The sequence below is a fragment of the Hibiscus syriacus genome, unplaced genomic scaffold (genome assembly GCF_006381635.1).
Source record: "Hibiscus syriacus cultivar Baekdansim isolate YM2019G1 unplaced genomic scaffold, ASM638163v2 tig00112349_pilon, whole genome shotgun sequence".
Classification (NCBI taxonomy): domain Eukaryota; kingdom Viridiplantae; phylum Streptophyta; class Magnoliopsida; order Malvales; family Malvaceae; genus Hibiscus; species Hibiscus syriacus.
In genome coordinates, this window is record NW_024063310.1 from 329,065 (window position 1) to 354,015 (window position 24,951).

The 24,951-nt window shown below is 33.5% G+C and overlaps 2 protein-coding genes and 1 pseudogene across 4 annotated transcripts; 1 reads left to right on the forward strand and 2 right to left on the reverse strand.

Moving 5' to 3' along the window:
- Nucleotides 1-1,407: 1,407 nt before the first annotated feature.
- Nucleotides 1,408-3,291, reverse strand: LOC120178417 (protein RKD2-like). Its single transcript, XM_039184266.1, has 4 exons — nucleotides 3,176-3,291; nucleotides 2,914-3,062; nucleotides 2,100-2,434; nucleotides 1,408-1,737 (listed from the first exon to the last, which is right to left on the reverse strand). Exons 1-4 carry the CDS (start codon nucleotides 3,289-3,291, stop codon nucleotides 1,408-1,410), a joined length of 930 nt encoding a protein of 309 aa, XP_039040197.1.
- A 2,587-nt stretch (nucleotides 3,292-5,878) lies between these two features.
- LOC120178392 (LON peptidase N-terminal domain and RING finger protein 1-like) lies at nucleotides 5,879-15,641 on the reverse strand. 3 transcript variants are annotated; one of them, XM_039184248.1, is made up of 18 exons: nucleotides 15,337-15,636; nucleotides 14,246-14,347; nucleotides 14,011-14,093; nucleotides 13,751-13,835; nucleotides 13,558-13,644; nucleotides 13,156-13,217; nucleotides 12,879-13,072; nucleotides 12,736-12,796; nucleotides 9,747-9,924; nucleotides 9,031-9,069; nucleotides 8,879-8,940; nucleotides 8,727-8,763; nucleotides 8,023-8,072; nucleotides 7,844-7,910; nucleotides 7,523-7,595; nucleotides 7,085-7,164; nucleotides 6,921-6,989; nucleotides 5,879-6,118 (listed from the first exon to the last, which is right to left on the reverse strand). In XM_039184248.1, the coding sequence occupies exons 1-18, from the start codon at nucleotides 15,544-15,546 to the stop codon at nucleotides 6,065-6,067; spliced, it is 1,593 nt and encodes a 530-aa protein (XP_039040179.1). In that variant the 5' UTR covers nucleotides 15,547-15,636; the 3' UTR covers nucleotides 5,879-6,064. The 3 variants fall into 3 exon arrangements, with proteins under 3 accessions (XP_039040179.1, XP_039040180.1, XP_039040181.1); XM_039184249.1 differs by lacking the exon at nucleotides 14,246-14,347 and having other exon boundaries at nucleotides 15,337-15,633; XM_039184250.1 differs by lacking the exons at nucleotides 5,879-6,118; nucleotides 6,921-6,989; nucleotides 7,085-7,164; nucleotides 7,523-7,595 and having other exon boundaries at nucleotides 7,711-7,910; nucleotides 7,998-8,072; nucleotides 15,337-15,641.
- LOC120178446 lies at nucleotides 10,067-10,902 on the forward strand (annotated as a pseudogene).
- Nucleotides 15,642-24,951: the final 9,310 nt, after the last annotated feature.

The window sequence follows — 24,951 nt, forward strand, 5'->3', positions numbered from 1 at the left end:
TAACATCATCTTGCGAAACACTAATGTAAGCAATGAATCGTTCAACATCTTCATTGTCGGTTAACAAATAAACTTTACATTTTCTCTGATAAGATAGCCTAAATCCACTTAGAGGCTCTAAATCCAATTTCTTTGCAACACGTAACATTAGAGTTTCATAAGTTAACTTTTTTAATGACAGTTTTAGTTGAAGATTCATGGGTAAAGGCATATATTGTAAAACACCATTAACATTCTCCCATGACCCTCCAAAACACAAATCTATCAAAACATGATCAACATTAGATGATTTCATTCTACAAATTGTAAATTAATTTACTAAACAAACGAGCTATAAACTAGATATCATCACTAACTTAGAGAAAAACATACCTTTATTAAGTTGATAGTTGATAATTTGGGAACGAAATCATTGAAAAATTATATAGAAATAAAATTATGTAAAAAAAATTAGAGATGGAGAAGGATGTTGTTGGATATAGGAAAGGATGTCGCCAGAGATATTGAGAGATGTAGATGGAATGAGTTGCGATTTAGGGATTTAGGTTATGAGTTGCTGCTGCTGCGTAGTTTATATACCCAAAACATTTGTGTTGCGAAATTAAAATTCGTGTTGCGAATTCGAAAATCGAGTTGCGAAAACAAAATTCGTGTTGCGAAAAGGAAACTTGTGTTGCGAAAAAGAAATTTGCTTTGCGAATTCAGAAATCAAGTTGCGAATTTGAAATTCCGTGTTGCGAATTTGAAAATCGCGATACGAATTTGGAAAATCGCGTTGCGAATTTGGAAAATCGTGTTGCGATCGCAGAAACTGAGTTGCGAATTTGGAAACTGTTTTGCGAAATTGGAGTTCACATTGCGAATTTGTTGGTCATTTTCGCAAATCCAAAAAAAGTTGGTTAAAATCGTATATTATAAGGCATTTTCGGTCACTGAAGTTATTTTCTCATTAAATTATACTCGAACGTATAAGTTTTATTACAAAGACAACTAATTAATTAATTAGGTACAAATTTAAGACGTTGTGGGGTGCTAAATCTTCCCCATGTGTAACCGACTCTCAGACTCAAATTTTGGTAACACAAACTGTAAAATTATTGTTTTAATTAAAATTAATATTTTTGTTAAAATGACAAATATGTTTTTGAGTGTCCAATCACACCCTAATCAAATATTGGTGTCGACTCCACAAATAAATTTTATTATTTTTTAAACTCAAGTCTCAAATTATTCGAGGCAAATGTTTTTAGAAAATCTGGATTTTTAATTGACGGTGATTTTTAAAATAAATGTCTCGACAAAAGATACTACCTACATATACATGTGTGTATATATCAAACATGACAACATAAGACAAAAGGATCGATATTCATAGTATCTGTGTAATGATAATCGGCAAATCCGACATTATATCATGATGTTGGTCGATGAAAAAAAGTCAGATAAAAGAGCTTTCATTTCATCATCATCATATTCTTCTTCTTCATTTCGCATGTCATAAGCTTGGCTACTAACAGTAGTACTAGAAGATGACACTAATGGCCGCGGCGACCGCTGCTCCATCATCAGCTTCCTTTTCTTGTAATTGGCCTTGAAACACGCTTGTCTAAGCCGCTTGGTCTTGTCATCCAACTCCATGTCCGGCATCGATTCCAACATCTTCTTCTCCTTCGACAAAACCTCCATCGCCTGCCTCAGCTTCCTTTCGCTCCCCTCCCCTCCCTCCGTCTGCAACACCTGTGTAGTCGTTTCGATATTCGTGTTCGTGTTAGTTGTCAGCGATACAAATGCTGAGTTATTTTTAAGATGTAAATTGATAATTTTACCCCCTCTATCGCTACTATGGAAGAAATAGTCTCAATTGATAGTTTCCCTCCCTCTTCGTATATTCAATTGATAGTTTTAATATTTCATTCTCAATATTGTCAAAGAGAGCAGCACAAGGAGTTTCCTTTTCACAATTCAAGTGTACGAAGTTTGAAACACTGATTTAACGTTAGAGAGTAGGGTTCAGTTTAAGGGTTACACCAAGTGAGAAATATCTTTTTTATTACGTAAAAAACTGGATATCAAACTTAGAAAGAAAAATATGTGGGTACCTGGATGTTGTTGATTAGGGTTTTGAGGCTCATAAGTTTCCGGTGCGGCCATCGGCGGATTCCGAGTTCCCGACACCTTTTCTTCAACAATGTCAGCCCTAAGTTGAGTTCTTTCGCTGCTTGAGTTATAGGCATGTAAAAGTATTGGGAGATAACATCCTTTGACAGCATTTTAGCATTAGGGTTGCACTTCTTTTCCCTTTTAGCTTTGTTTTCATTTATTAATCCTTCTTCTCCATTGTTAACCTTCAAAACCCTTTGATTTTTGGGTTCAAACAGTGCTCCTACTTCATTCCAAAATCCATTTCCATTATCATATCCAAGAAGCTGATCGTCTGCAAAGATAGTGTTTGAGACCTTATTAAATTTTAACTTGAATCGAATAAAATTCTAAACATAATTATTTGTGTTTGGATCATGATTAATATCTAAATCTAGTGAAATTATTTCAAAACCCTAAACACGAAAAATACCTCTTTTAGTACCCTTCGTTTCAAAAGGGTAACTAGATCCAGAATCAAGAAGAGTAAGTCCCTAAATGGAGAGATTATTTTCTCCCTTCATGAGATTTGAACTATATATATATATAATATGATATTATTATAAAGTGATATTTGTTCAAAATCTTTCTTAGTCATTAACAATATACATTGTGCAGATCCAACTTGAATTCGAGATTTATGGAGAGGACAACACTCTCTAGTAATGATACTAAATTACTTAATGAGTTCAACTATTTATATATATATATATATATATATATATATATATATATATATTTGTGATGTTTTATTTATGAATTTATAAAACTCACCTTGAGTTGGACTTTGTTGAATATCCAAAGGAGAGTATAAAGAGAAGCTGTTCATCAATGGAACACCAGCATCTTCAAAGCTCTCTTGGATAGGAAACTCATCAAAGTTGCTTTGCTTCCAATCCAAGGAATTATAAAACACACTTGCACTGAAACAAAGCATTAAAGCATAAAATTCTTGAGAAAAATTTACCATTATTCGAGTACATTTTCCGTGATAATCGTGATTACGGATATAACAGATACGAAAATTGGAACTTACCTTGAATCAATTGGAAGATGGGGAGGGAAAAGTGACGAAGATTCTCCTCGTTTAGCCACTTGAAGATGATTATCAGACTCAGGCAGGCTTACATTAAAGGAGCAGTGACTTCCCATTTTGCTTTTCGAGATTGTGAGAGAAATGTGAAGAGACGATATATATATATATATATATATATATATATATATATGAATGAATGTATGTATATATGCGATGAAATGAACAATGAGGTAACTATTGATAATTGTGGAAGATGGTGCGCCGCCATGGATGAAACTGGCCATGCATGCATGCATGAAGCTGTCTTTAAAGACTCATAATTATGAGATTGGGTTAATAAAAATGATTTTTTACATTTAATTAATTGTGTAACTGCAGATTAATGATTGTAATTGAAAGAAAATATGTGTTTGAATGTAACTCCCTGATAATAAAAGCTTATTAAAAGGTAGAACACAAATGCTTATTAAAAGAAAATTATGATTGTAATTGATTAAGAAAATTTTAATAAATAGAGTAAAATCATAGGTATAGTTATATTTTTTTATTTTTATTTTGATATCTTATCGTTGAGTTTGATAGTTTATCTAACAGATATAATGATGTTGTATAGCAGTGGTGGATCTAAAAATTAAAAAATGGGGGTCTAAAATTTTAATGCTCATATTCTAAAAATTTTGGGTATGCAATTTTTTTATTTTTTTTTTTCTATTTTTATTAACAAATTAAACTAAATTTAACATTTTTATCAAAATAATGGGTGTGTAGTGGCTCCCCTAGGGAGCCACATACATCCGCTCCTGTTGTATAGTATAGTACCAGCTTTTGTTCCAAAATTTATCAATTTTATCAAATTAATCGTAATTCAAAATAATTTATCAAATCCTTAATATTTATACATTACTATTAAATTAATAATAAATTATTAAAATATTTCAAATTAAATTGAGGATTAAGTTGATAAGGTATTTTAAATATTAAAGATTTTATTGAATTATTTTAAATTAAAACTAATTTGATAAAATGTGTAAATTTTGAAGACTAAAGGTCAGTTTGGCATTGTTTTTTGAGAGGTGACTTTTAAAAGTGTTGTTCATAAGTGCAGTTTAAAATTTAATTGTTTGGGTTTGTTGTTAAAAGATCCGTTTGAAAAAATAAAATGTCTAGACATTATACTGTAAATTAAAAATATAACATTTAAATTATATTTACACTTATATATGAATTATATCAATTTAAACTATAGTGAATTCAAAAAATTATTATTATATATGAATTATATCAACTTAAAATATAACAAAAATATAAAAATACAAACAAAAAAGTTAGTTATAAAAAAATATTTTATCTAACTCACTATTAATAATTTAATATATAAATCATGATTTTTTTAAAATTATTAAAATTAATTATTAAAATTAATAAATTATTTTTAAGGATATTTGTATTAAATTATTATACATAATTGAGTGGGACTCATGCATTGGTAAAGGTAAAAATATAAATTTGCTTATAAACACAAAGTTAGATTGAAAAGGCTAGAAATATTAGCTTTTGTGGTTGGTTTGACATTAATTTTGGGTCAAAACGAGCTTTTTAGTTAAAATTGATTTTAGACAACATTATCATTTTTATTTTACTTAGTGTTCAAACTTTACTGCAGGTAGGGGTGTATAAAATGATTCGACCCGATCGTTCTAATTCAAAATTTTCAGATATTAAATCCCTTTTTATTTTGGATAATCAGATTGGATACAAACAAATAAATTTCAATTTCGAATTATTTGAAAATCCAAAAAAAAATAGATTTTTAGATTTTAGATACCTTTTAGCACCCAATAAAAGGGTAACTCACTGACCCGTTAAAGCTCTAACTCAATAAATATTAGAATATTTAATTATTTATTGTATGTGTAATTATATATATAACTGAAGCATCAAATCAGTTACATTAAATTATAAAATATAAAATATATTTTTTTGTTAAATTAAATTTTATATTCGAGTTCCAATATCTAGATATCCGATTCAAAATTTTGGATATTTGAAAATTTGAATATCCGATATTTTCAAATCGAATACGGATCACTATTTTAGGAATCCAAAATTTTTTAATATTCAAATTTTTGGATCGGATCAAATCTGATATTCAAATTTGCACACCCCTAACTATAGGGTACAAAAATAGAAAAAAAAATAATGTTAGCTATCATTTTGGGGGAAATAGTTAGATGATAAATAAAAACGTAAAGTCATAATGACAAAAATTAGCCTTCAACGTTTATTAAAATTGTCATTTTAGCTTTTAGCTTTTATTCTTTTTAGAGCATTTGGATCTATCATTTCACTTTTGGACAAAAAAACCCTAACGTTTAATCACTCTGATCTTTATTCTTTTTTTGAAACATTTTGAATCTTAAACATTTTGTTTTAGGTTTAAAAACTTTTATTTTAAAGTATTAATAATTTTTTAACTAACGATTTTTATTCATATACGATGGCGGATTTTGCCCGAAAATGAAATTTTATAAGATTCTGTAAATTATTTGGACTGAACCAAACTGATTCAATATCATAATTTCTAACAAAAAAATGACTAATAAATTTTAAAAATATACAAAAAAAATCCGAATATATAAGTAAAAACAGACAGTCCTTAAAGCAATCAATAACAAATTTCTCTTCACTGTTCAACATAGGAATTTAAGAATCAAAGTAATGACTTTACAACAAACATAGGGACCCACAGACTACTGTAGCGTGGCCCAAAGAATATTGAATCAAAAAAATATATATAAATTAAGGTCGAATTAATATATTATATTTGTTAAAAATATATACATATCAATGATAAATTGCATCCCGTATTATCATAAATATCATTGTACGTTACCGATGACCTTGTGCTTCTGTTCTCAGGTATATTAGTCCCCTTCGTATCCTCTGCAAAACAAAAATGAATATTCAATCCCATTTATTTCAGGCTGATTTTCCTTTAAAAAATTAGGGTAAATTATGCTTTTAGTACCTAAATCTATTAATTTTGATCCGTTTTAATATCTATACTTTAAAAAAAATCAAAATCATACATAAATGTTAGTTTTTGTTTCATTTTAGTATCTGCAATTAAAAATTTTAGTTTTTGTTTTATTTTAGTACCCGTTCAAAATTTAACATAAAATTTTGAAAAATTGAAAGTTTAGATATTAAAACGGATCAAAACTTATAGTTTAGGTATCAAACACATTAAGTTTTTTAAAGGCCAAGTACTAAAATGAAATAAAAATTAAACGTTAAGTATAGTTTTAAAAAATTTAAAAGTTTAGGTATTAAAACGGGTAAAAACTGATATTTTAAGTACTAAATGCGTAGTTTATCCAAAATTTTATGTAGATGATTATGTAAATATGATCTAAATATATGAAAAATAAGACAAAATATATCCATATCAGACACAAAACTACAAAATGAAGTCAGAATGATCTATGAAGAGAGTAAAAGTGAATGATAATAAGAGTAAGGGAAGCCTTAGCACAACCAAAGTTTTGAGATATTTCCATTATACTCCTAAAATATTGAAATTTCAATTACTAGGACTTAATTTTAATAATTTCAAAACTATAAATAACTTAAAATGCAATTAAACCATCAAAGTTAGGGGAGAGGGCCTCTGCCCCTACATAGCTCTGCCCGTATAGGATAGTCAAAGTAACCAGTGCCTTACAATCCGACTGGAAAATCATACCTCTCCTGTGTCTCGGATTCGTAGCAGTTCTAATTTTTCCGAAGGCCTTCGATTCGACAGAGTAGCAAGCTGTACAATGGTCCGTGTTATCAGTCATTATATTATGAAATTCGAAACAATAACTAAATCATAAACCAACAATATAATGGAAGAAAGAATCGTACCCAGAAACTGAAGCGCTCGGGGTCTCGTGTATTAGGCATCATTGCTTCAACGTTATAGAGCACCTCAAGCCTTCTTCGATCTGTGCAGAAGTTGGGAATTATGTTAGAACGCCATAAAGAAAGCAGTAACAACACGCATTATATGTTCGTTATGCTAAAGAAAATTTGAAACAATAAAATAACCCGTCAAACTGAGACTCGAAACCTATTAAACCACAAAAAGATCAAGGAGAATGAAAAGTTGTAGCAACAGATGGTCGAACATGTCGGATTTAGCATCTTAGTACATGGTAAGATAGAACCATATCAGTCTGCCTCGAGAAAATGTAATGAAATAAGACTAGTTCAATTTATTAGAACTTTGTTTTTAAGATGGATCGATATTAGAGAAGTAATATGATTTTAAAATTCTCAAGGTATCCGACTTAAGAGTCTTACCTCGTGTTGCTTCTTTTGCCGTACTTAGCCATGACCAAGCATATGCTGCTGCATTATCTGTTAACTCCTGCAACTGTAAGCATCATGGGCATTATTATGCTATGTTGCTTGGACTCTTCAATTTTCATGAAGTACTCGTTTCTGACACTTCAATTTGGGGATATGACCTCTAAGGATCCTCCACTACCCGTGTCCGACACTTGCACCCGGGTCCAAGTAACTTACACATAAAATTACTGGTTGATGCGTTTCTATCCTCAAAGAAATAAATTAATAAGGAAAAATAAAGCATATTGGCAACAAAAAAATGATAAATCATACATCTTCTCTTTCTCTAGCATCTCTTGGGGTTACATCTTTTACCCACTCGACCTCTGCCATTCGATATCTGCAAAGATAACAAAAGTGTGACGTTCCACAACAAAATCTAGTAGGGGCATGGATAATTGAAACTGAGTAAAAGCATATGATATACATGATCCGATGATGAGAAAACTAACCCATCTTGGTCCCAAGATCTGAGGATGCGAAATCTCCGGCGACTTTCAATCTGCATTTTGTAGAAATATATGATCATTTTTTTTGTCAGATTTTTTTTTTTACCAGAATTAAATATAAACATTATGTGTCCAACATTAGGGGAAAAAAGAGGCTTTCTCTAGTAGCTTCTTGATGCTAGGTTACAGGTTAAGCTGAATAAACATAGAAAGATGCAAATGATATTATTGTAAAAGAGGCTTTCTCTAGTAGCCTCTTGATATTATTGTATCAACCTTCAGATCAGAAAACACACAAATTTCTTTTGTTTCTTGTACAAAGAAAAGCTTACTCGTGTACGTGTATACTTAAACATATGCTCGTTAGAAGTAATGCATTAGAAAACATGAATTTCAGTTCTAGAAGACAAGCCATTAAATGTAGGGAAAGACCACTAGTTGCAAACAAGCAAAAAGGAAGCATCTAGATTCGCATTAATTTCTAAAGCCGGGGGTATACAAAAGCCCCATCTATGACCAAGCTACAGTTTATTGTTTAATTTAAGGAACAATTAATCTTATCTTATTTTGTTTCTAAAACATGTGCTTTGACAGAGAGTTTGAGATGGAGGAATTGTAAATTAATAAAAAGCTTTTTTGCAACTTTTATGCATATAACATAGAAGATCTTATTGAAGGAAAGGAAAAGGAAAGTTGATAACGTTCACCTCTAGAACAAAGCGTCCATCAGGAAGTGGCTCACATCTACATATTTAGAGAACATGACAAGATCATAAGGTTAAAACACATAATCTTTATCAAAACAATTGAGCTATGGTGCAATGCTTTTGGATTGAAGAAAGGTTTACAGGCCACCTACTCGGTGATCTCCACTTCACAAGCAAAATCAGCAACGGAATCTGTAGCGGGATCACGGATGACCTACATTAATAACGTATACAAAAAATAAAAATAGTGAGGGCTATTACACATGCTTTGACAAAAGGAAGAAGAATGAAAATAAGGCCCCACCATTCCCATCCTATGATTCCCTTCCATTATTCTCCTCACCTGTTTTCAAGCAATTAAAACTAAATCATGGTGATCATGGGAAAAAATGTGCATGTAGAAGTACGCTTTAAAGGTAAGATGAACTCAAACTGATGTCAATTGCGAAAACAGGCTAACAATTTGCTTTTCCACATTTCAAATCCAGAAGCAATGCAGTTTAGACACAGGAAGTAATCAGCTTCAACATATATTGCACCAAAAGTAAGATCATGTGACTAACAATTGTAACCTATAGTTCCGCTATCAACATGGAAGGATTGCTTGCATTGAAAACCAAATAAATAAATAAAAATATTAAAAAAACCAATTAATTACCAAGGAACCACTACCAGGTTAACCAGGCAGTGACCCTTGTCGATTAAGATCAAATTAATTCAGACAGAAGGATTCGTCTAAAGGGCTACACTCAAACTTTTATTTATACAAATTTGGCAGGATAAGTTAAACAAACTGGGAATCATAGTGACATATACATTTCTTTCGTGGCAGCTTGTCAACTCAACCAACTTGGATTTATAACAAAAGCAACTCTGCCAACAAGCTCATAAGCATAGTAAGAAGCTACAAAATTGTGCGATGGTAACAGCTGGGAATGCAAAAAAAAAAAAGTAATACACCCAATTGTCCGACTTTATCATGATAAACAACAGTATTTAGAGAGAATATACAAAACGCACCATAAGTCTGTAGCGGGGTTCAAATATGTGGAGTGGAAGCTTCTGGCAGGGAAAGACGACATCCATGACAAAAAGAGGTATCATATCATTACCAAGATGGATCAGATTGTCATGTTCTGACCTTCTTTCATCATATTCTTCAGGGAAGTTCTTTTGTATGATGTTGTTTAGTGTTACACTACAAAACAAGTAATTCTATTAACAATAGTAAAAAAAAGAACAGAAATCCATAACAAAGAAGAAAATAGCAAATTAACACTTAGCAGAATGTAAAAAGTTTAGACAGAAGGCGATTCCCAAGTTCAATTATCATAAACTACATGTGGATATGCCAAGTTCTTCCTTCCAGTTATGATGCCTATGAGCTGGAGAAAAATCCATCCAAAAGTCTTGAACAGCAACAGCTTCTGGTTACTAAAAGGGCGGCCAAGAAACGCGAGGAAGAAGCCGAGAAACGGGCTGAAGCTGTCGCTCGCCGGGAAAAGACTCGCCGTCAGTCCGAGATGGAGGAAAAGGAGATCGAAAAAGCTTTGAAAAACTGGATAAGAAGGCGAATCATGTGGAGATTCTGGTGCCAAAGGTGACGGAAGCGGAGCTACAAAAGCATAGAGAGGTGCAGCAGGCGGCGACGTTGAAAAAAGCAGAGGAGGCAAAGAAGTAGAGTAGGACTGCGGCGGAGGAAGAGTATGAGAGGATGGTGTTGGTGACAAAAAATAATAGGGATGATTTGTTGGTTGAAGCAAGGAGCGTGGAAGAGTCCATTGCGCAGATTTCTGAGGCGGAAAACCTACCACCGGATCGCCACGGTTTTAATTACTGGTGGAAGAAAGACTATCCAAAAATCAGTAATGGGTATAGAACTGGTTGCTTTACGTTATACATTGAAAACTTACCAGAGAAGATCCATTGGAAGAGGTTTGGATCTTTATTTTGCACCGACGGTCAGGTTATTAATGCCTTCATTCCAACCAAAAGAAATTCAAAGGGGGTTCGTTTCAGGTTCATTCGCTTTGCAACAATTGAAGAAGCCAGGAAAGCGATCTCAAAGATGAATGGATCTCACATTGATGGTAGTAAAATTGGAGTCTCTTTGGCTAAATACAACCCAAGAAATTCTTTTTGGAGAGTCTTCGCCAGTTGTTCACCAAAAGCCTGAGATGGAAGTTGTTACAAAAAATAATCTCTATACAGTAGACAGTGTTGTTGACGAAGCTAAACTTCAAGTGTTGGATAACTCTCTAATGGGGTGATGCAAGAATTATATCAAAATCGGCAATCTTGCTAGCCAAATGCAAGACAAAGGACTCACTGGTTTGTCGTTAATGAGAACTACTGGGAATGTAGTTCTAATGATATTTGAGGACTCTGCTACGTTGAGAAGGGTGAAGAATGAACAATCACATACTCTTGCAGAGTGGTTTTCCAATGTTGAAGCTTGGTCAGAGAGTCTAGTGGTGGAGTGTCGTCGAGTGTGGGTAGTTTGCGAAGGGATTCCTTTTCACGCGTGGAATTGGGGTACTTTCAAGAACATTGCAGCTAGGTGGGGCAAATTATTAGCAATTAACGAAAGCTCTCAGTTTCCTTCATCTTTTGATCGGGCAAAAATTCAATCCTCACAAAGACTAAAGTGAGAATTGATGAGTCGTTAGGTTTGAAGGTCGGTGCTAATTTTTTTTAAAATCATGGTGCATGAAGTTGAGCCTTCTTTCAAACCAAAGTCTTGGATCCCTGAGGAAGTCGATGATTCATTAGATCTGATTTGTTCTCTCGAGGCAACGTCGGAGAATTCTCTGTCAGGATCGTCGGTATTCTCCTCAGGTTTAAATTGCCCCGTTGAAGATGTTGCAATTGAAGTTGCCAACATAGAAAATGTTTCACTCATGAAGAGTACCAAAAGTGATGAGAATCCGAGTAACAAATTTGGTGAGGATGATCTTACTAAAAGCGGGTCTGCCGATGTCAGGTTAAGAATGTTTCCTTCCCCTTTTTAGATTCAGGGTTTCACCCAATGGAGGCTGTGGATCAATCAAAATTAAGTATCATGGAGCATCTAGTTAATAAATCAGTTAACCATTCTGATGGAGTTAGTCTCAGGGCCTCGGAAGATGTTCTTATGATGGGTCTCATTACTTCTCATGGTTTATCCGGTGACGCAATACAATTAAAGGAAGATACCCCAGTAGTGCCCCCTTTCCCTGGAAAGTTAAGAACAAATCGTGTGGTGAAGAAATGCAAGCCAAAGAAAAGAGTTTTGAATTAAGTGGCAATGACACATTGATTAATGGGAAGGAAGTGTGGTTTTGTTTCATTGAAGATAACTTTACGAGCTAAATTTTTTTGGTGATTTTGAATCATGTTGGTAATTTGTGGAGTTCCCTTCAGAGGCGGATGTTTTCATTTTAATGGTTGCAGGTGTTGTTTTCATGTATGTTATGTCAGTAACTGTTGGGTTGTTTTTCTTTTGTTGGAGGTTTATCTTAGGTAGAGGGTGATTGCCTCTAGATTTTTGTGGTCGAGGAGGCAAGAATTTTAGGTGGTTATGGTTTTTTGTAATGGTGTACATCCCCGTTTGAGGGTATTTCATGCTTTCATATGTAATGGGTGTTTTATTCAATGAAATATGAGGTACTCTTTTCTTCCTTCCAATGTTCGTTAACATACTTCTTAGTATGTCGACGAATACGAAGGGAGTTTTTAATGAGATATGCCAAGTTCTTTAGGTATGAACAGGTCTTCATATACTAATTGAATCAACTAAGGCCATAAGATTCAAAACTTATATCATTGTGCTCGGTGCTCCAAAAGAACATGAATAACAATCTCCAAACTGTCAGTTGCAGCCTACTGTATTTATAATATAGAAGCAATGAATAGTTATTTTTCAACTAATCACACGAACTAGTTCAAACAGCTGAGGTTCAAGACCATGATTCCTTCCCAACTTCCTAACAAAAGTACTTCAACTGATAACCACAGATGAGAAGCTTACCTTATTGCACATGTTCTAGGACTAATAAATAGCACTGTTCGGCACAATGGACATTTGTTGCCTATCATTTTAATACAAGGTCAGATAATAGTATGTTGATAAGAAGCACAATAAGAATTGGAATCAACAAAAAAAATACTTACTGCGATCCATTGTCTGAAATAAACAGGAGCGACAAAAAGAATGCCCACAAGGTGTTGTTATGGGTTCATATAGTAACTTCAGACAAAGTGTGCAATCAAAATCATCAGTACGTTCAGGCCCCTCATGGCCTCTAGTCCGCACCAAGCTGGAAGGCCTCCTCTCCAAACTCTGAAGAGCAGCCCGAAGAACGGCACTATTTATTACCAGAAGTAAAGGATCATTCACATCAGAAACTACAATTCGATATATGTTAAAACAAAATAAAACATAAACTACCTGAAAGGGTCAATTTGAAGACCAGAAAGAATAACATCCCTTGCCACCTCATATCTTTCCAACTGCATGGTCAAAACAATACAAATGCTTGATAAAACCAATATGGCATAGATATGTGAACGTACATGTTATGTGTAAGTTCAGCACAATAATCGTACATTGAGAGGCCCACAAGTCTTTTAGATAGGGAGTTTTGAAAATCTTTGGATTTGCATGTGTAAAATGCAGGGTCAAAACAAAACCAAAGAGAAGCCAGGCTGCATAGACTATACACATGTTCTTGTGCATTTGTTATCAAGCATAACTAGATATAAAACCATAGTAATTTTACCTTAGATCCATTTATATCAATCTTGATAAAGAAAAATGGGGAAGAAACAAATAAAACAATCCATCACTTACCAGAATTAGAGCATTGGCCTTTAAGATATAGGATCTTACTTCATTATTTTGCAAGCTCATTAACCTCTCAGCATCCTTAAGAGCAAGCTGCAATAATAGTCATAAAGTTTCATTCTTACATAAAGTCTGTAACAGAGATAAATAAAACAGAATGTTCTTCTGAGCAGTTTAAGGATTAAAGCAATAGGCATACTTCAGCAAGTGTTGTCATATCCAACCCATTCAATGGTCTATATTCAGAAGCTGTTGGTGATCTACCTTTCAGAAATTGACTAATCCTGCATAAGAATTTCCACAAATTCTCCAGCATAATTAACGGGTACTACAGGACTTCAAAGAATGCCGAACGAAAATGCAAATGAAGGAAGTATGTACACACATATGTATATATGTTGTATCTATTTATGCACATATCTCTACAAAACAATGACAACTAACATTGACAAACCTAACCTCATGTACGCAGCACTTCTATTACCAAGAATAACAGGGTCACCAGGTTTCATGTTATTGGCCCTTGAGTAATTGTTGATAGCCTGAATGAAAAACACTATGTATCAGCAAAGAACCAAAACAATAGACACAAGTAACCAAATGTATAATTCTTATGAAATTTAGCATTGTTGTTTCAGTCATCATAAGAAACAGGCATAAAGTTGAAGAACACTTAAGAAAGGAAGATTTTAACCTCCTCAAAATGGTTCTCTCGGAACGCTCGGTTTCCATTCTCCATAAGATCGTAGACATGACTATATCTGTCCCATGGCAATGATCCTACTCCTTCATTTGCCTACACTTCAACCAGGGTTCATTAAATTCTCAAATATTGTAGTAAAAAAAACACTCTTCACAGCAAAGATGCACAATAACTAGAGTAGATTTCCATATGTTGCTAGAAGACACATAGATGAACTGAAACCTATGCCAACCAAAGTTAACCATAATAGAGAGACAAATAATCGCTTTTTTCTAGTTTTTTTGGTTATAGATTTCAGTCATCAGAGTCATAGCTATCAAAACCAATAATGATCAGCTATTTCTTTTTATTTATTTATTTTGATCAAAATTTAATGTGCCAATAATGTTAAGACAATTTCCAAGAAGACATAGCACACTCAGAGAGTTAAGCAATGAAATGTGAAATCTATGTTTGTACACTTAAATTTACAATTAGACCTTTCTTATCAACTTAAACTTTTTTGGATAATTGTTTACCTAAGTTAACATGGTACCAAAGCTCCCAAGTTATAACCCAGACATCAGCTTCCCAAACTTATAGAGAAAGATAAAACAAACAAAGATGACAGTAAAATTTTGTGTTCTTTCCCACATTGTTTCCAACTACCAAACAATTCTAAGAAAACCACAATTAAAACAAAACAAATTTGAAGGAGTAAACGAAAACGGAATGAGTACAGCTGTTTGCTCTTCAAGAAACTGCAGGAAACTGAAGGGGGAAAGTTCATTATTTCTTTCAGTCGTAGCTCTTTAATTTCTTCGGGGGAAAAAATAAAGTAAGAAAAAAAAATATACTAAGATTTTTTTTTCTTAACAATTAAAAAGATAACTTTGTTATATACTAAGATTTTAGGCAGCCACTTTTTATTCAAAGAGAAATAATAAATAAAAAAATCCATATTCTTAATTCTCACAAATAGGAACGAAACTTTCCAGATAAAGCAAAATAAAAGTTAACACATTAAAACTAAAAAAACACATGCTCGTTATTCTCTTTCCCTACATTTTCTCAACATCCAAACAGTCCTCAGAAGCACTTACCCAAACGTAATCCTCCACGTCATCAATTCCTTCTAAAACGGTTCCCGAAGACGACGCCGGTGCATCAGACATTGCCGCAAAGAAGAAAAACAAAAAAAAACTCCAAAATAATACTAAAAATCGAAGATAACAATGAAATCGAAACGGAGAGAAGGTGAAAGGAAAATTCGAAGCAATCGCGTCTAGTTCTTCGTCGTACGCTCTTCGCATGGACCAAATTCATTTACGTGTTCATTTTCCATCTCGCTTTCCAGTCTTCCATTACTAGACTTTAATTGAAATTAAAATGACCATTTATTATTATTATTTTATTTTTTAAAAGATCTTTAAGGCCGAGAGCTATTCTGGTTCTGGCTGTGGCTGGCAATAAGGAAGGCTCTCATCGGGTGAGGCGGCTTTTCAAAATTTCAACTGTAGTACTATACATTAGGATATTGTAACATTTAGTCCATAAACTTTACAATTTACAATCTGATCTCTAAACTTTTCTTCTTTAAATTAAACCCAAAATTTGGGTTTTGAGTCCATCTGATGATATGAAATAACTATATTATGTCATATTATCATTAATTATTGAGATTGATAAAAAAATTAATTTTAATTTAATAATTTTATCGATTGAGTCTTAACTGAGCTGAAATTTCTAAAAATAATGATTATTAATTCATAATAATGGATTAAAATTTATTACGGATGGAGAAATATTTTTATCTTGTACTAACATTGTTTAGATATGTCGAAGAGTGTTGTCACAATGGTTGAAATTCAGAAATCTGAGTTTGTAAGTCTAAGTTCGAATCATATCACCGTGGTGGACAATATGTAAATTCTTATGTAAATCTTAATTGGGTCTTAGGTATGTCCTAGTCCGGAGAGTCGCCCCTTAATCTTTTATGTACCAAAAAAAAACATTGTTTAGATATAGATTTTATCAATTACGGATGAAGAAGTATTTTATTAAAAATATATTTTTAAATTTATTCAAGAATACATCATTTATAACTATATTTTTAATTATTTTATTTTAATATTGATCACTATATATAGATTCGATTATATTGTATATATCAAGATTTTATTTTATTCAATTTTTTAAATTTACTTAAATTTTTCGATATAGTATACTTTTATGTTTTTATATCATATAAACAAATGAATATAGTTCTTAAATGTGAAATATTTTTTATATATAATCAAATGAGTGATTAAAGGATTTGTTATCCCTTGATGTCTCAAATTTGGGTACTATATATGTCTCAATCATTATTAAATGATTGAGAGTGTTCTTTAAATGTATTTTACAGATTTATCAAAAACAATTAAAAAGAGATTAATATCAAAATTACGTACGAATTTCGATTTTATAATACTTAAATTTTGATTTTGATTTGGTTATATATTCAAAAATTAAGTACATCTAGTTTTATTTCAATATTTTTGTGTCATCTTTTTCTTTCTCATTGATTTTTGTTTAGTTGGAGACGACACTAATCTCAATGTTGATCACCGACCGTTGGTGACTGTTAGGTCTCTTGTTTTCTTTATATGATGTTTTTTATCTTTTTAATTTGAATAAGATTCTCTGTCTTTGTGACATGATTTTTCTCTGCTCTTGTGGCACGCATTTTCTCTACTATTGTGGCACGATCCTCATGGTTTTTGGTATGTTTATCGTATACTTTTGTAATCGTTTTGGTTTTCGCATAAAATTCATCACGACACTTATTTTCTGATTGATTAGTCGATGGTCACATATAGTCAGATTCCCTCTTTTGGTAAAAAGTTGTTTGTCGATGTAATCATATTGTGTAGGGAAGCAGCCTGCCAGATTATTTGGTTCGCTCTCCACTCTTTTATCACTTAGTCAAGCGTCTCATTTGAAGCGTCTTATTCGACAGAGATAATGAGTTTTTATGAATGTTATTAGTGTCAACACACCTTTTCGTCCTACTAGGATTCAAACTCCTAAAAATAGGATAGAATTTTAGGATTCAAACTCCTAAAAATAGGATAACATTTTGCTAGGATTCAAACTCCTAAAAATAGGATAGAGTTCTACTAAGATTTAAATTCCTAAAGATAGGATCCACAAGCACTATAAATAGCCATTGTAACTCACCATTGTAACACATGATTTATACACAAAACATAGAGGAAAGCACGGAAAGATACAAAGGCAAAACTATTGTAAAAGGATTTGAAAAGGAAATAAAAGGTAGCATTTTCTTTTTTCTTTCTTTTGCATGTGCACGTTATTTTTCTTGAGATTTGGTTCGAATAACTCAAACGTGGGTTGTGCCGATGACCAAAATGGGTGGGGTTTCAAAGTTTCGAACCTAGATCTACCCCGAGGCTTATTTTTAAAAACCGGTTTGATTTTCGGTTAAAGGAGGGAAAGAGCTTTTTAAAATCTATATTAGTCCCTTTATTTATTATATGGATATTTTATTCATTTATTTTTATTATTCATGTTATTATTATTATATGTATATATATATATATTAAATTATTTTCATTTGATTTTTTACTATATTTTATTATTATATATATATTTCTTTAATATTTTACTTATAAGTCTAATATTACTATATATATATTAAATTATCTTTATCTAGTCGTATATATTTTTTATACTTTTAATAGTTTATTATATACATATTATTAAATATATATTCTTAATTATTTTATTTGATTATTTCTTTATTTATGTAATATATCTTATAACTTTATATATTTATTATTTTTTATTATTTTCGTTTTTTATTCATTATTATTATATTATTATTTTTTTTAAAAACCTTGTGTCTTTATCATTATCATTATTAAACATTATATTATATACTACTAACCTAGAAGACCCATTTTTTTGTCTTATTTCTTACTAGAGCCCCCCATTTTCGGTGAATTGGGAGGGTAGCTTTTCTATTTTAAGTATTTGGTGTACATATATAGCTTATTTATTTTATTAATACTTTGATATATATATATTTATATTTTTTTCCTTTTTTTAAATATTACTATATATAATTATTACTTTACTATTTTTTCTTATCTTACTTACTTATTTTATTTATTTTATTTTTCCCTTGTATCTTATTTGTTTTCTTTACCTTGTTTATCTAACACATTTCTCGATTTTTTTAAAGGATATTTTCAAATCAATCAAGGGTAAGTAATTAGGATCGAAACTTTACCTTTTAATTTAACTTGTTATTTTTCTTAATTAAGACAACTGGAAATTACGTAGTACCGAAAGGGCGGTTCAAGGGTGCTAATCCTTCCTTGACCGTAACCGACTCCCGAACCCGATATATTTCTGGTAAGACGCAGATCAGGTAAGAAATAGGGTATCCGATCAACCCATTTATTTTTAAATAAATGATCGGTGGCGACTCCAATCCACATTTTTCAAGTCGAAGCCCAATTCCGGGGCCCAACCGAAAGACGGTTGCGACAGCTTGGCGACTCCGCTGGGGACACAGGTAAGTGAGTCAGGCTAAGGTAATTTCCAGTTGTCTTTTTAATGAAAAGGGTAAGTTTAAATTTTAAGGTAACATTTCGATCCTTATTACTTACTTTTGATTATATTTTCGAGTAATTAGTTGTACTAACCGTTTTCTCAATGATTTCAGCCCTTAAAGTCTTTTTTCATCTAAGGCTCTAAACCCGAGCTCTGAACCCGTTTTAAGTGGGGGTGAAAGCGACGCATTCGTGTGAATTTATTCACCGCATATGCCTAGCAAGTAGCCTTCGGGATTCATATACCTTATGTCTTCGTGTGAATTTATTCTCCGCATAGACATAAGGGAATGTGTCCTCTCGAGTTTAACTTAGTCCACACAAACCTGTGATGGGTTTAGGACTAAGGGTCTGGCAAGCCCAAAGGGGCACCAGCAAGGAGAACTCGGGTACCGTTTTTTTAGAACCTAAACCGGGAGACTATGGAGAATTAGAGCCCACCCCAAAACCTCTTCAAACCCTAGGCTGTTTTATTTCATGCTTTACTTTCTGTTCAAAGCATGCGAACTAGACAAATATGCGGTTAGGATTTGTTTAAAATTAGCATACGGGATAGAGATCATGTCCGGGTAGGAATAATAAGCATGTGGGGTAGATATCATGTGGGGTAGGACTTTCATTTTTATGATCGTTTTTTATTATTTTTCACCTCACTAACTCTTTTCATCTTTATTTTATTTTATTTTCACCACTTGCATCATTAAAAAGAGGTCATTGATCCACTAAAACGTGTTTATTAAAACTCGAATAATCTGAATCCATGGACAAAGGTGTTGTAATACAAGAGATGAAAATACAGAGGATAGTCTACAAGGCGACTATGTGTTACATTCAATCCAGAAGATGTGGTGCCCACAATTGAAGAGTATATCACTCTGCTGCATTATAAAGGACTCAGAATGAACCGGGTCTACATCAAGCACAATGAAAGCTTATCTTTGAAGAACTGACTGGCAGAGGTTGCAGGGGTAGGATGAAGGTTATGTATCTTGGAAGTCCCTTTGAACACGACAATGGCAAAATGATAGCTGAAATTGGAGACCATTATCGACGAATTCAAGAAACAGGTTAATGAACTTCACATAGTTCCTATCAATTAAGGGCTCCAATGACGAATTCGTTGGGAACAGGCTCAACAAAAGTAAATGCTCGAGATGCGATCATTCGAGACTTCTTGGACCAGTACAAAAAACAACCCAACATTTTCACGGTTCATCCAGAGAGGCCGGAGCGGTTCGACAGGTTATTCAACCGGTGAAAGACGAAAGCAGAAGACTAGTCAACATGTCAGAAGCTGTCAGGATATTTTTTTCTCTTAAAAGATAAAACATTTTCGTCCCCAATAAGGATTATTCATAATAACAGTCACATTTCTTGGATCAATGACTCGAACATTTCATGCATTCTTGCATTCTTGCATTTTCATCTACATTTTTAAGCATTTTCATAAACATGAAATTAAATCACGGAGGATTCGATGAAGTGGTATTAACCATATTACACCACATGGAAGCCAGATTTTAACAATTAAAGAAAAACTGAAATCAGTACAGGGGGAGCTGGATCAGCTGATTGTAGGACTAAGCCTGCCAGGATGATCTGAGAAAAGAGTACCCATCTCCTAAGGGCTACGATGTTGAAGTTGTTGCCACATAAGGATTCTCAAACATTCTTCTGAAAACTGTAAGGCGTTTGCCGAAGAAGGGGGATGGCATATACCATTTGCACTTAGAGGATTATTTTGTTTGAACACATCTTTTAAACGATTGAATTCATGTTACTTTTTAAGGTGGAGCAATTGAACAAATTTTAATCTTTAGTTCTTTGAATATTAAATGAATTAAGGATTCTTTTAATTCTTCAAGAATTATAGATTTTTGACATATGACAAGATTAGACCTTTCTTACCCTGTCTCAAACCCTAGAATAAAACACCTTGATTCTTTACCCAAAATAACTCATGGTCATTATCAAAAAACCAAATTTTGACATTACCTCCATTTGAAATTCTTGAACATTACCTTTATCTTTTTGATACACCCACACCTTTCTTTGAGTCAATAAGATCACACAACTGTCTTTTTAGACTCAAAATTAACCTTTTTTACCATTAAAACCCAAGGCATTGAGTTGTTCATTTGAACATGAGCATTCTTCCAAGATACAGTTTGGGGCATCTCGCTAGGAGCCTGAACATTGAGACCTGTTGGGAGCAAGGAGCAGAAAAAATAATTCATTCGAAATAATTCTATCATGCATTAATTGAACTGTTTTCATGTGAATAGAATTAATCCTGAAAATCTATCCCCCTGGGGATACCTCTTCTGTGAAGACTTATATGTATGAAATGATGAACGGCTTTCTTTCTTTATCCCTTCACAACAGGAGAAAATATATATATCCCTTGTGTCCCCTTTTGAGCCTGTAGTATTTTTCTTCTGATTCAACCCTAACCAAGGATCACCCTCCACATTGGGGGGCAAGGTGGAAGAAATCTGCTCACATGAGTGAAGACATCAATCAAAAGGAGACACCAAAAGGTGGACCAAATGGCAAGTGCGAAGATCCAATCAAGAACAAAAAAGAAAAGAAGAAAAAAAGCAAAAAAAAAACAAAGAAAAAGAGAAACAAGAACAAAAGAAAAAAAGAGCAAAAATCAAAAAGAAAAAGGGAGGAAAAAGCACATGCAAAGATTCCCTAAAGACAAATGGCACATCAAGCTTCAAACTATGAGATTGATCAAGCACAATCATTCCCGAATCTCTGAATCACTTCACTCGAAGATCATGGAACATCCAGAGAAAATCCAGAGAAACACATATGAGCAGATCCAAATTGAGCAAGACATGATTGAAGGCATCAGAATGAATTGATCCTTGGTTCAATACCCTGAAACACTTGTTTGGGCCTATTTATCCGTTTCTTTCATAACCATGAGCCTTGGCCTACATTACATGCCTTAAAAGTCCCTTCTAATCATACATGGATTTCTAAACAGAAGATACTATCTTCAGATTTCATCCCGCCCATCAGGATTAATCTTTGTTTGCAAAAAAACAATGTAATTAATGCATGGTAGAAAAAATAACAAAGGGGGGTTCAAGACGTAAATCCTGAATAACGTCTTGAAACCAAAGGAGGGTTCGAGTTAAAAACTTGAAAAGGCGGCTCGAATATAAAAATTGTGCAACTGAGGCGATCACGTAAATTCCTTGATAAGGCATCGCACAATCCGAGTGTGACAACAAAGGTTGGGAGTCAGGGAACACTTCCAGCAGAGGAGCATGCAAGCTACCCCATCAATCTTTTGAGCATCCAATGTCAAACCTTTGAGCATCAAATGTCAAACCTTTGAGCATCAAATGCCAAACCTTTGACCAAACACAATAACCTGAGACTTTTTATCCTTTCCTTACTTGACTATCTCCCAAAGATAGCTTGGATCTTGGCAGTTGTCAAATAGCTATAATTTATTGAAGGATTAACATTGTAATTAATTCTTTGATATCCGATGAACTCTAGTTTTATGATTCGTCTCAATTGTAAAATCGTGATAGGGGCAATATTTTTAAAACTTGAGATTAAACATTTTTTGAAACTCTTTTAATTGATATTTTCATGACTTTGAAAATAAAAGAGAAAGAAAAACATTTTTTTTTCAAACAAGACAGTCTCTCTAGAGTGGATCTTGGTAAATGACATGTGACTCTCAAACACAAAGCTCATGCTTAGAATCAATGATGAAGCAAGAAATGAGGAACATTTGGGGTATCTTTGAAGATTCAACATCAAATATTGGGGTATTTTTTGATATTGAGGCATCTTTGGGGATTCAACATCCTAATGCGAATTATCAGACCTTTTTCAGGAGATAAAATATAACCAATTCATGTTACATGCATCTTATGCATACATTTTAGAGCGTCATATCTATCATTTTCTTTCCACGTACATAATTTTTACAGCTTTAGAGTCAAGTTCGACTTCAAGACGAAGGATACTCGATTCAAAAGCACCTTTACAGATTGATGTCGGTTGCTTAGCTCAGCAGCAAGAAACTACACTTCAACCAACTCGACAGACAGAAAGATCGACATTCATTTTCAGATTCGACATTTCCAATATAAATTCTGTCTCGCTTGAGACAGTCTCATTTAATGCAGATGATTATCTCACTTGAGATTGCTTTTTTAAAACAGACTTTGTCTCACTTGGGACTGTTTTACTCGAAAGAAGATTTATTTCACTCATGATTGTTTTTCTTAAAACAAGATTTGTCTCGCTTGAGACCGTTTTCACTAGAAGAGTTTTGTCTCTCTTGAGACAGTTTCCCTTGAAACAAATTTTGTCTCTCTTGAGACAGTTTCTCTTGAAACAAATTTCGTCTATCTTGAGACAGTTTCCCTTGAAATAAATTTTGTCTCTCTTGAGACAGTTTCCCTTGAAACAAAATATTTGAATATGTTTTCTTTGAAACAAATTCCGTCTCCCTTGAGACAGTTTCTTTTGGAACTAAGTTTTGTCTCTCTTGAGACAGTTTCTCTTGAAACAATTTTCGTTTATCTTGAGACAGTTTCCCTTGAAACAAAACCTTTGAATTTATTTCCCCTAAAACAAATTTTTTCTCCCTTGAGACAGTTACTCTTGAAACACAAAATCTTCAAATTTATTTCCCTTAAAACATAATTTTGTTTCCCTTGAGACCGTTTCTCATGAAACAACAGATATCTTTGAGATCGTTTCCCTTGAAACGAATTCTATCTCTTTCAAGACAACTTCTTTTGAAGCATCATCTGAACCGTTACACTCAGCTCAGGCACATACTTGAGATGGTTGAGAAGCATTTCTCAAATCAAAAATAGAATGTGCACATCAGATTTGAACATTTGAAGAATTCAAGATCAGGGATCAAAATTTGAAGATTCAAGAATCAAGATTCCAGACAGGCAACTGGAGATCGAGATTTCTCTCAAGAGCCCCAAGATAACATATGTTGCATATGCATTTTAGGCACACCTAAGAGCATTGCATCGATAACATCACATATATGCATAACTTTTTCAGGTTTTAGCTAGAGTCAATTTCAACTTCGCGGCGAAGGATATTGAACTCAAAGCGACACGTTTTGCTCGAGAGTGGATTTCAACTTCACGACGAAGGATATCTAGCTCGAAGCCAAACTTCACAATAAAGGGGTCTCCACGGTTTCAACTTCACGGCGAAGGGAATTGTGTCCACCCGCAACATACAATACTTGGATTTCAACTTCACGACGAAGGATATTCAAGTCTCAACTTCACAACGAAGGGGCCATCTGCGATTTCAACTCCACGAAGGAGGATATCGTGGCACTCGAGGCAACACAAGTTCAACTTCACAACGAAGGGACAACTGGTTGTCAACAAACAAATTCTCAATTTCAGAGCCAATTTCAACTTCACAACGAAGGATATTGGACTCCAGACAATGCAAGTTCAACTTCACGACGAAGGGACCGCTGCCTGTCATCAATAACTTCTCAATTTCAGAACCAATTTCAACTTCACAATGAAGGATATTGGACTTCAGACAACGCAAGTTCAACTTCACGACGAAGGGACCGCTGCTTGGTAACAACAACTTCTCAATTTCAGAGCCAATTTCAACTTCACAATGAAGGATATTGGACTTCAGACAACGCAAGTTCAACTTCACGACGAAGGGACCGCTGCCTGTCAACAACAACTTCTCAATTTCAGAGCCAATTTCAACTTCACAATGAAGGATATTGGACTTCAGACAACGCAAGTTCAACTTCACGACGAAGGGACCGCTGCTTGTCAACAACAACTTCTCAATTTCAGAGCCAATTTCAACTTCACAACGAAGGATATTGGACTCCAGACAACGCAAGTTCAACTTCACGACGAAGGGACCGCTGCTTGTCAACAACAACTTCTCAATTTCAGAGCCAATTTCAACTTCACAACGAAGGATATTGGACTTCAGACAAAGCAAGTTCAACTTCACGACGAAGGGACCGCTGCTTGTCAACAACAACTTCCCAATTTCAGAGCCAATTTCAACTTCACAACGAAGGATATTGGACTCCAGACA

Excerpts from the sequence above, each read along its gene's own strand:
- LOC120178417 (XM_039184266.1), bottom strand. The coding sequence starts at position 3,291 with ATGGGAAGTCACTGCTCCTTTAATGTAAGCCTGCCTGAGTCTGATAAT. Across the intron at positions 3,063-3,175 it reads CATCTTCCAATTGATTCAAG|TGCAAGTGTGTTTTATAATT; the intron begins GTAAGTTCCAAT and ends GCTTTGTTTCAG. Across the intron at positions 1,738-2,099 it reads CCCTAATCAACAACATCCAG|GTGTTGCAGACGGAGGGAGG; the intron begins GTACCCACATAT and ends ACGACTACACAG.
- LOC120178392 (XM_039184248.1), bottom strand. The coding sequence starts at position 15,546 with ATGCGAAGAGCGTACGACGAAGAACTAGACGCGATTGCTTCGAATTTT. Across the intron at positions 13,836-14,010 it reads AGAAGTGCTGCGTACATGAG|GATTAGTCAATTTCTGAAAG; the intron begins GTTAGGTTTGTC and ends ATTCTTATGCAG. Across the intron at positions 9,070-9,746 it reads AACCCCGCTACAGACTTATG|GTGAGGAGAATAATGGAAGG; the intron begins GTGCGTTTTGTA and ends GCTTGAAAACAG.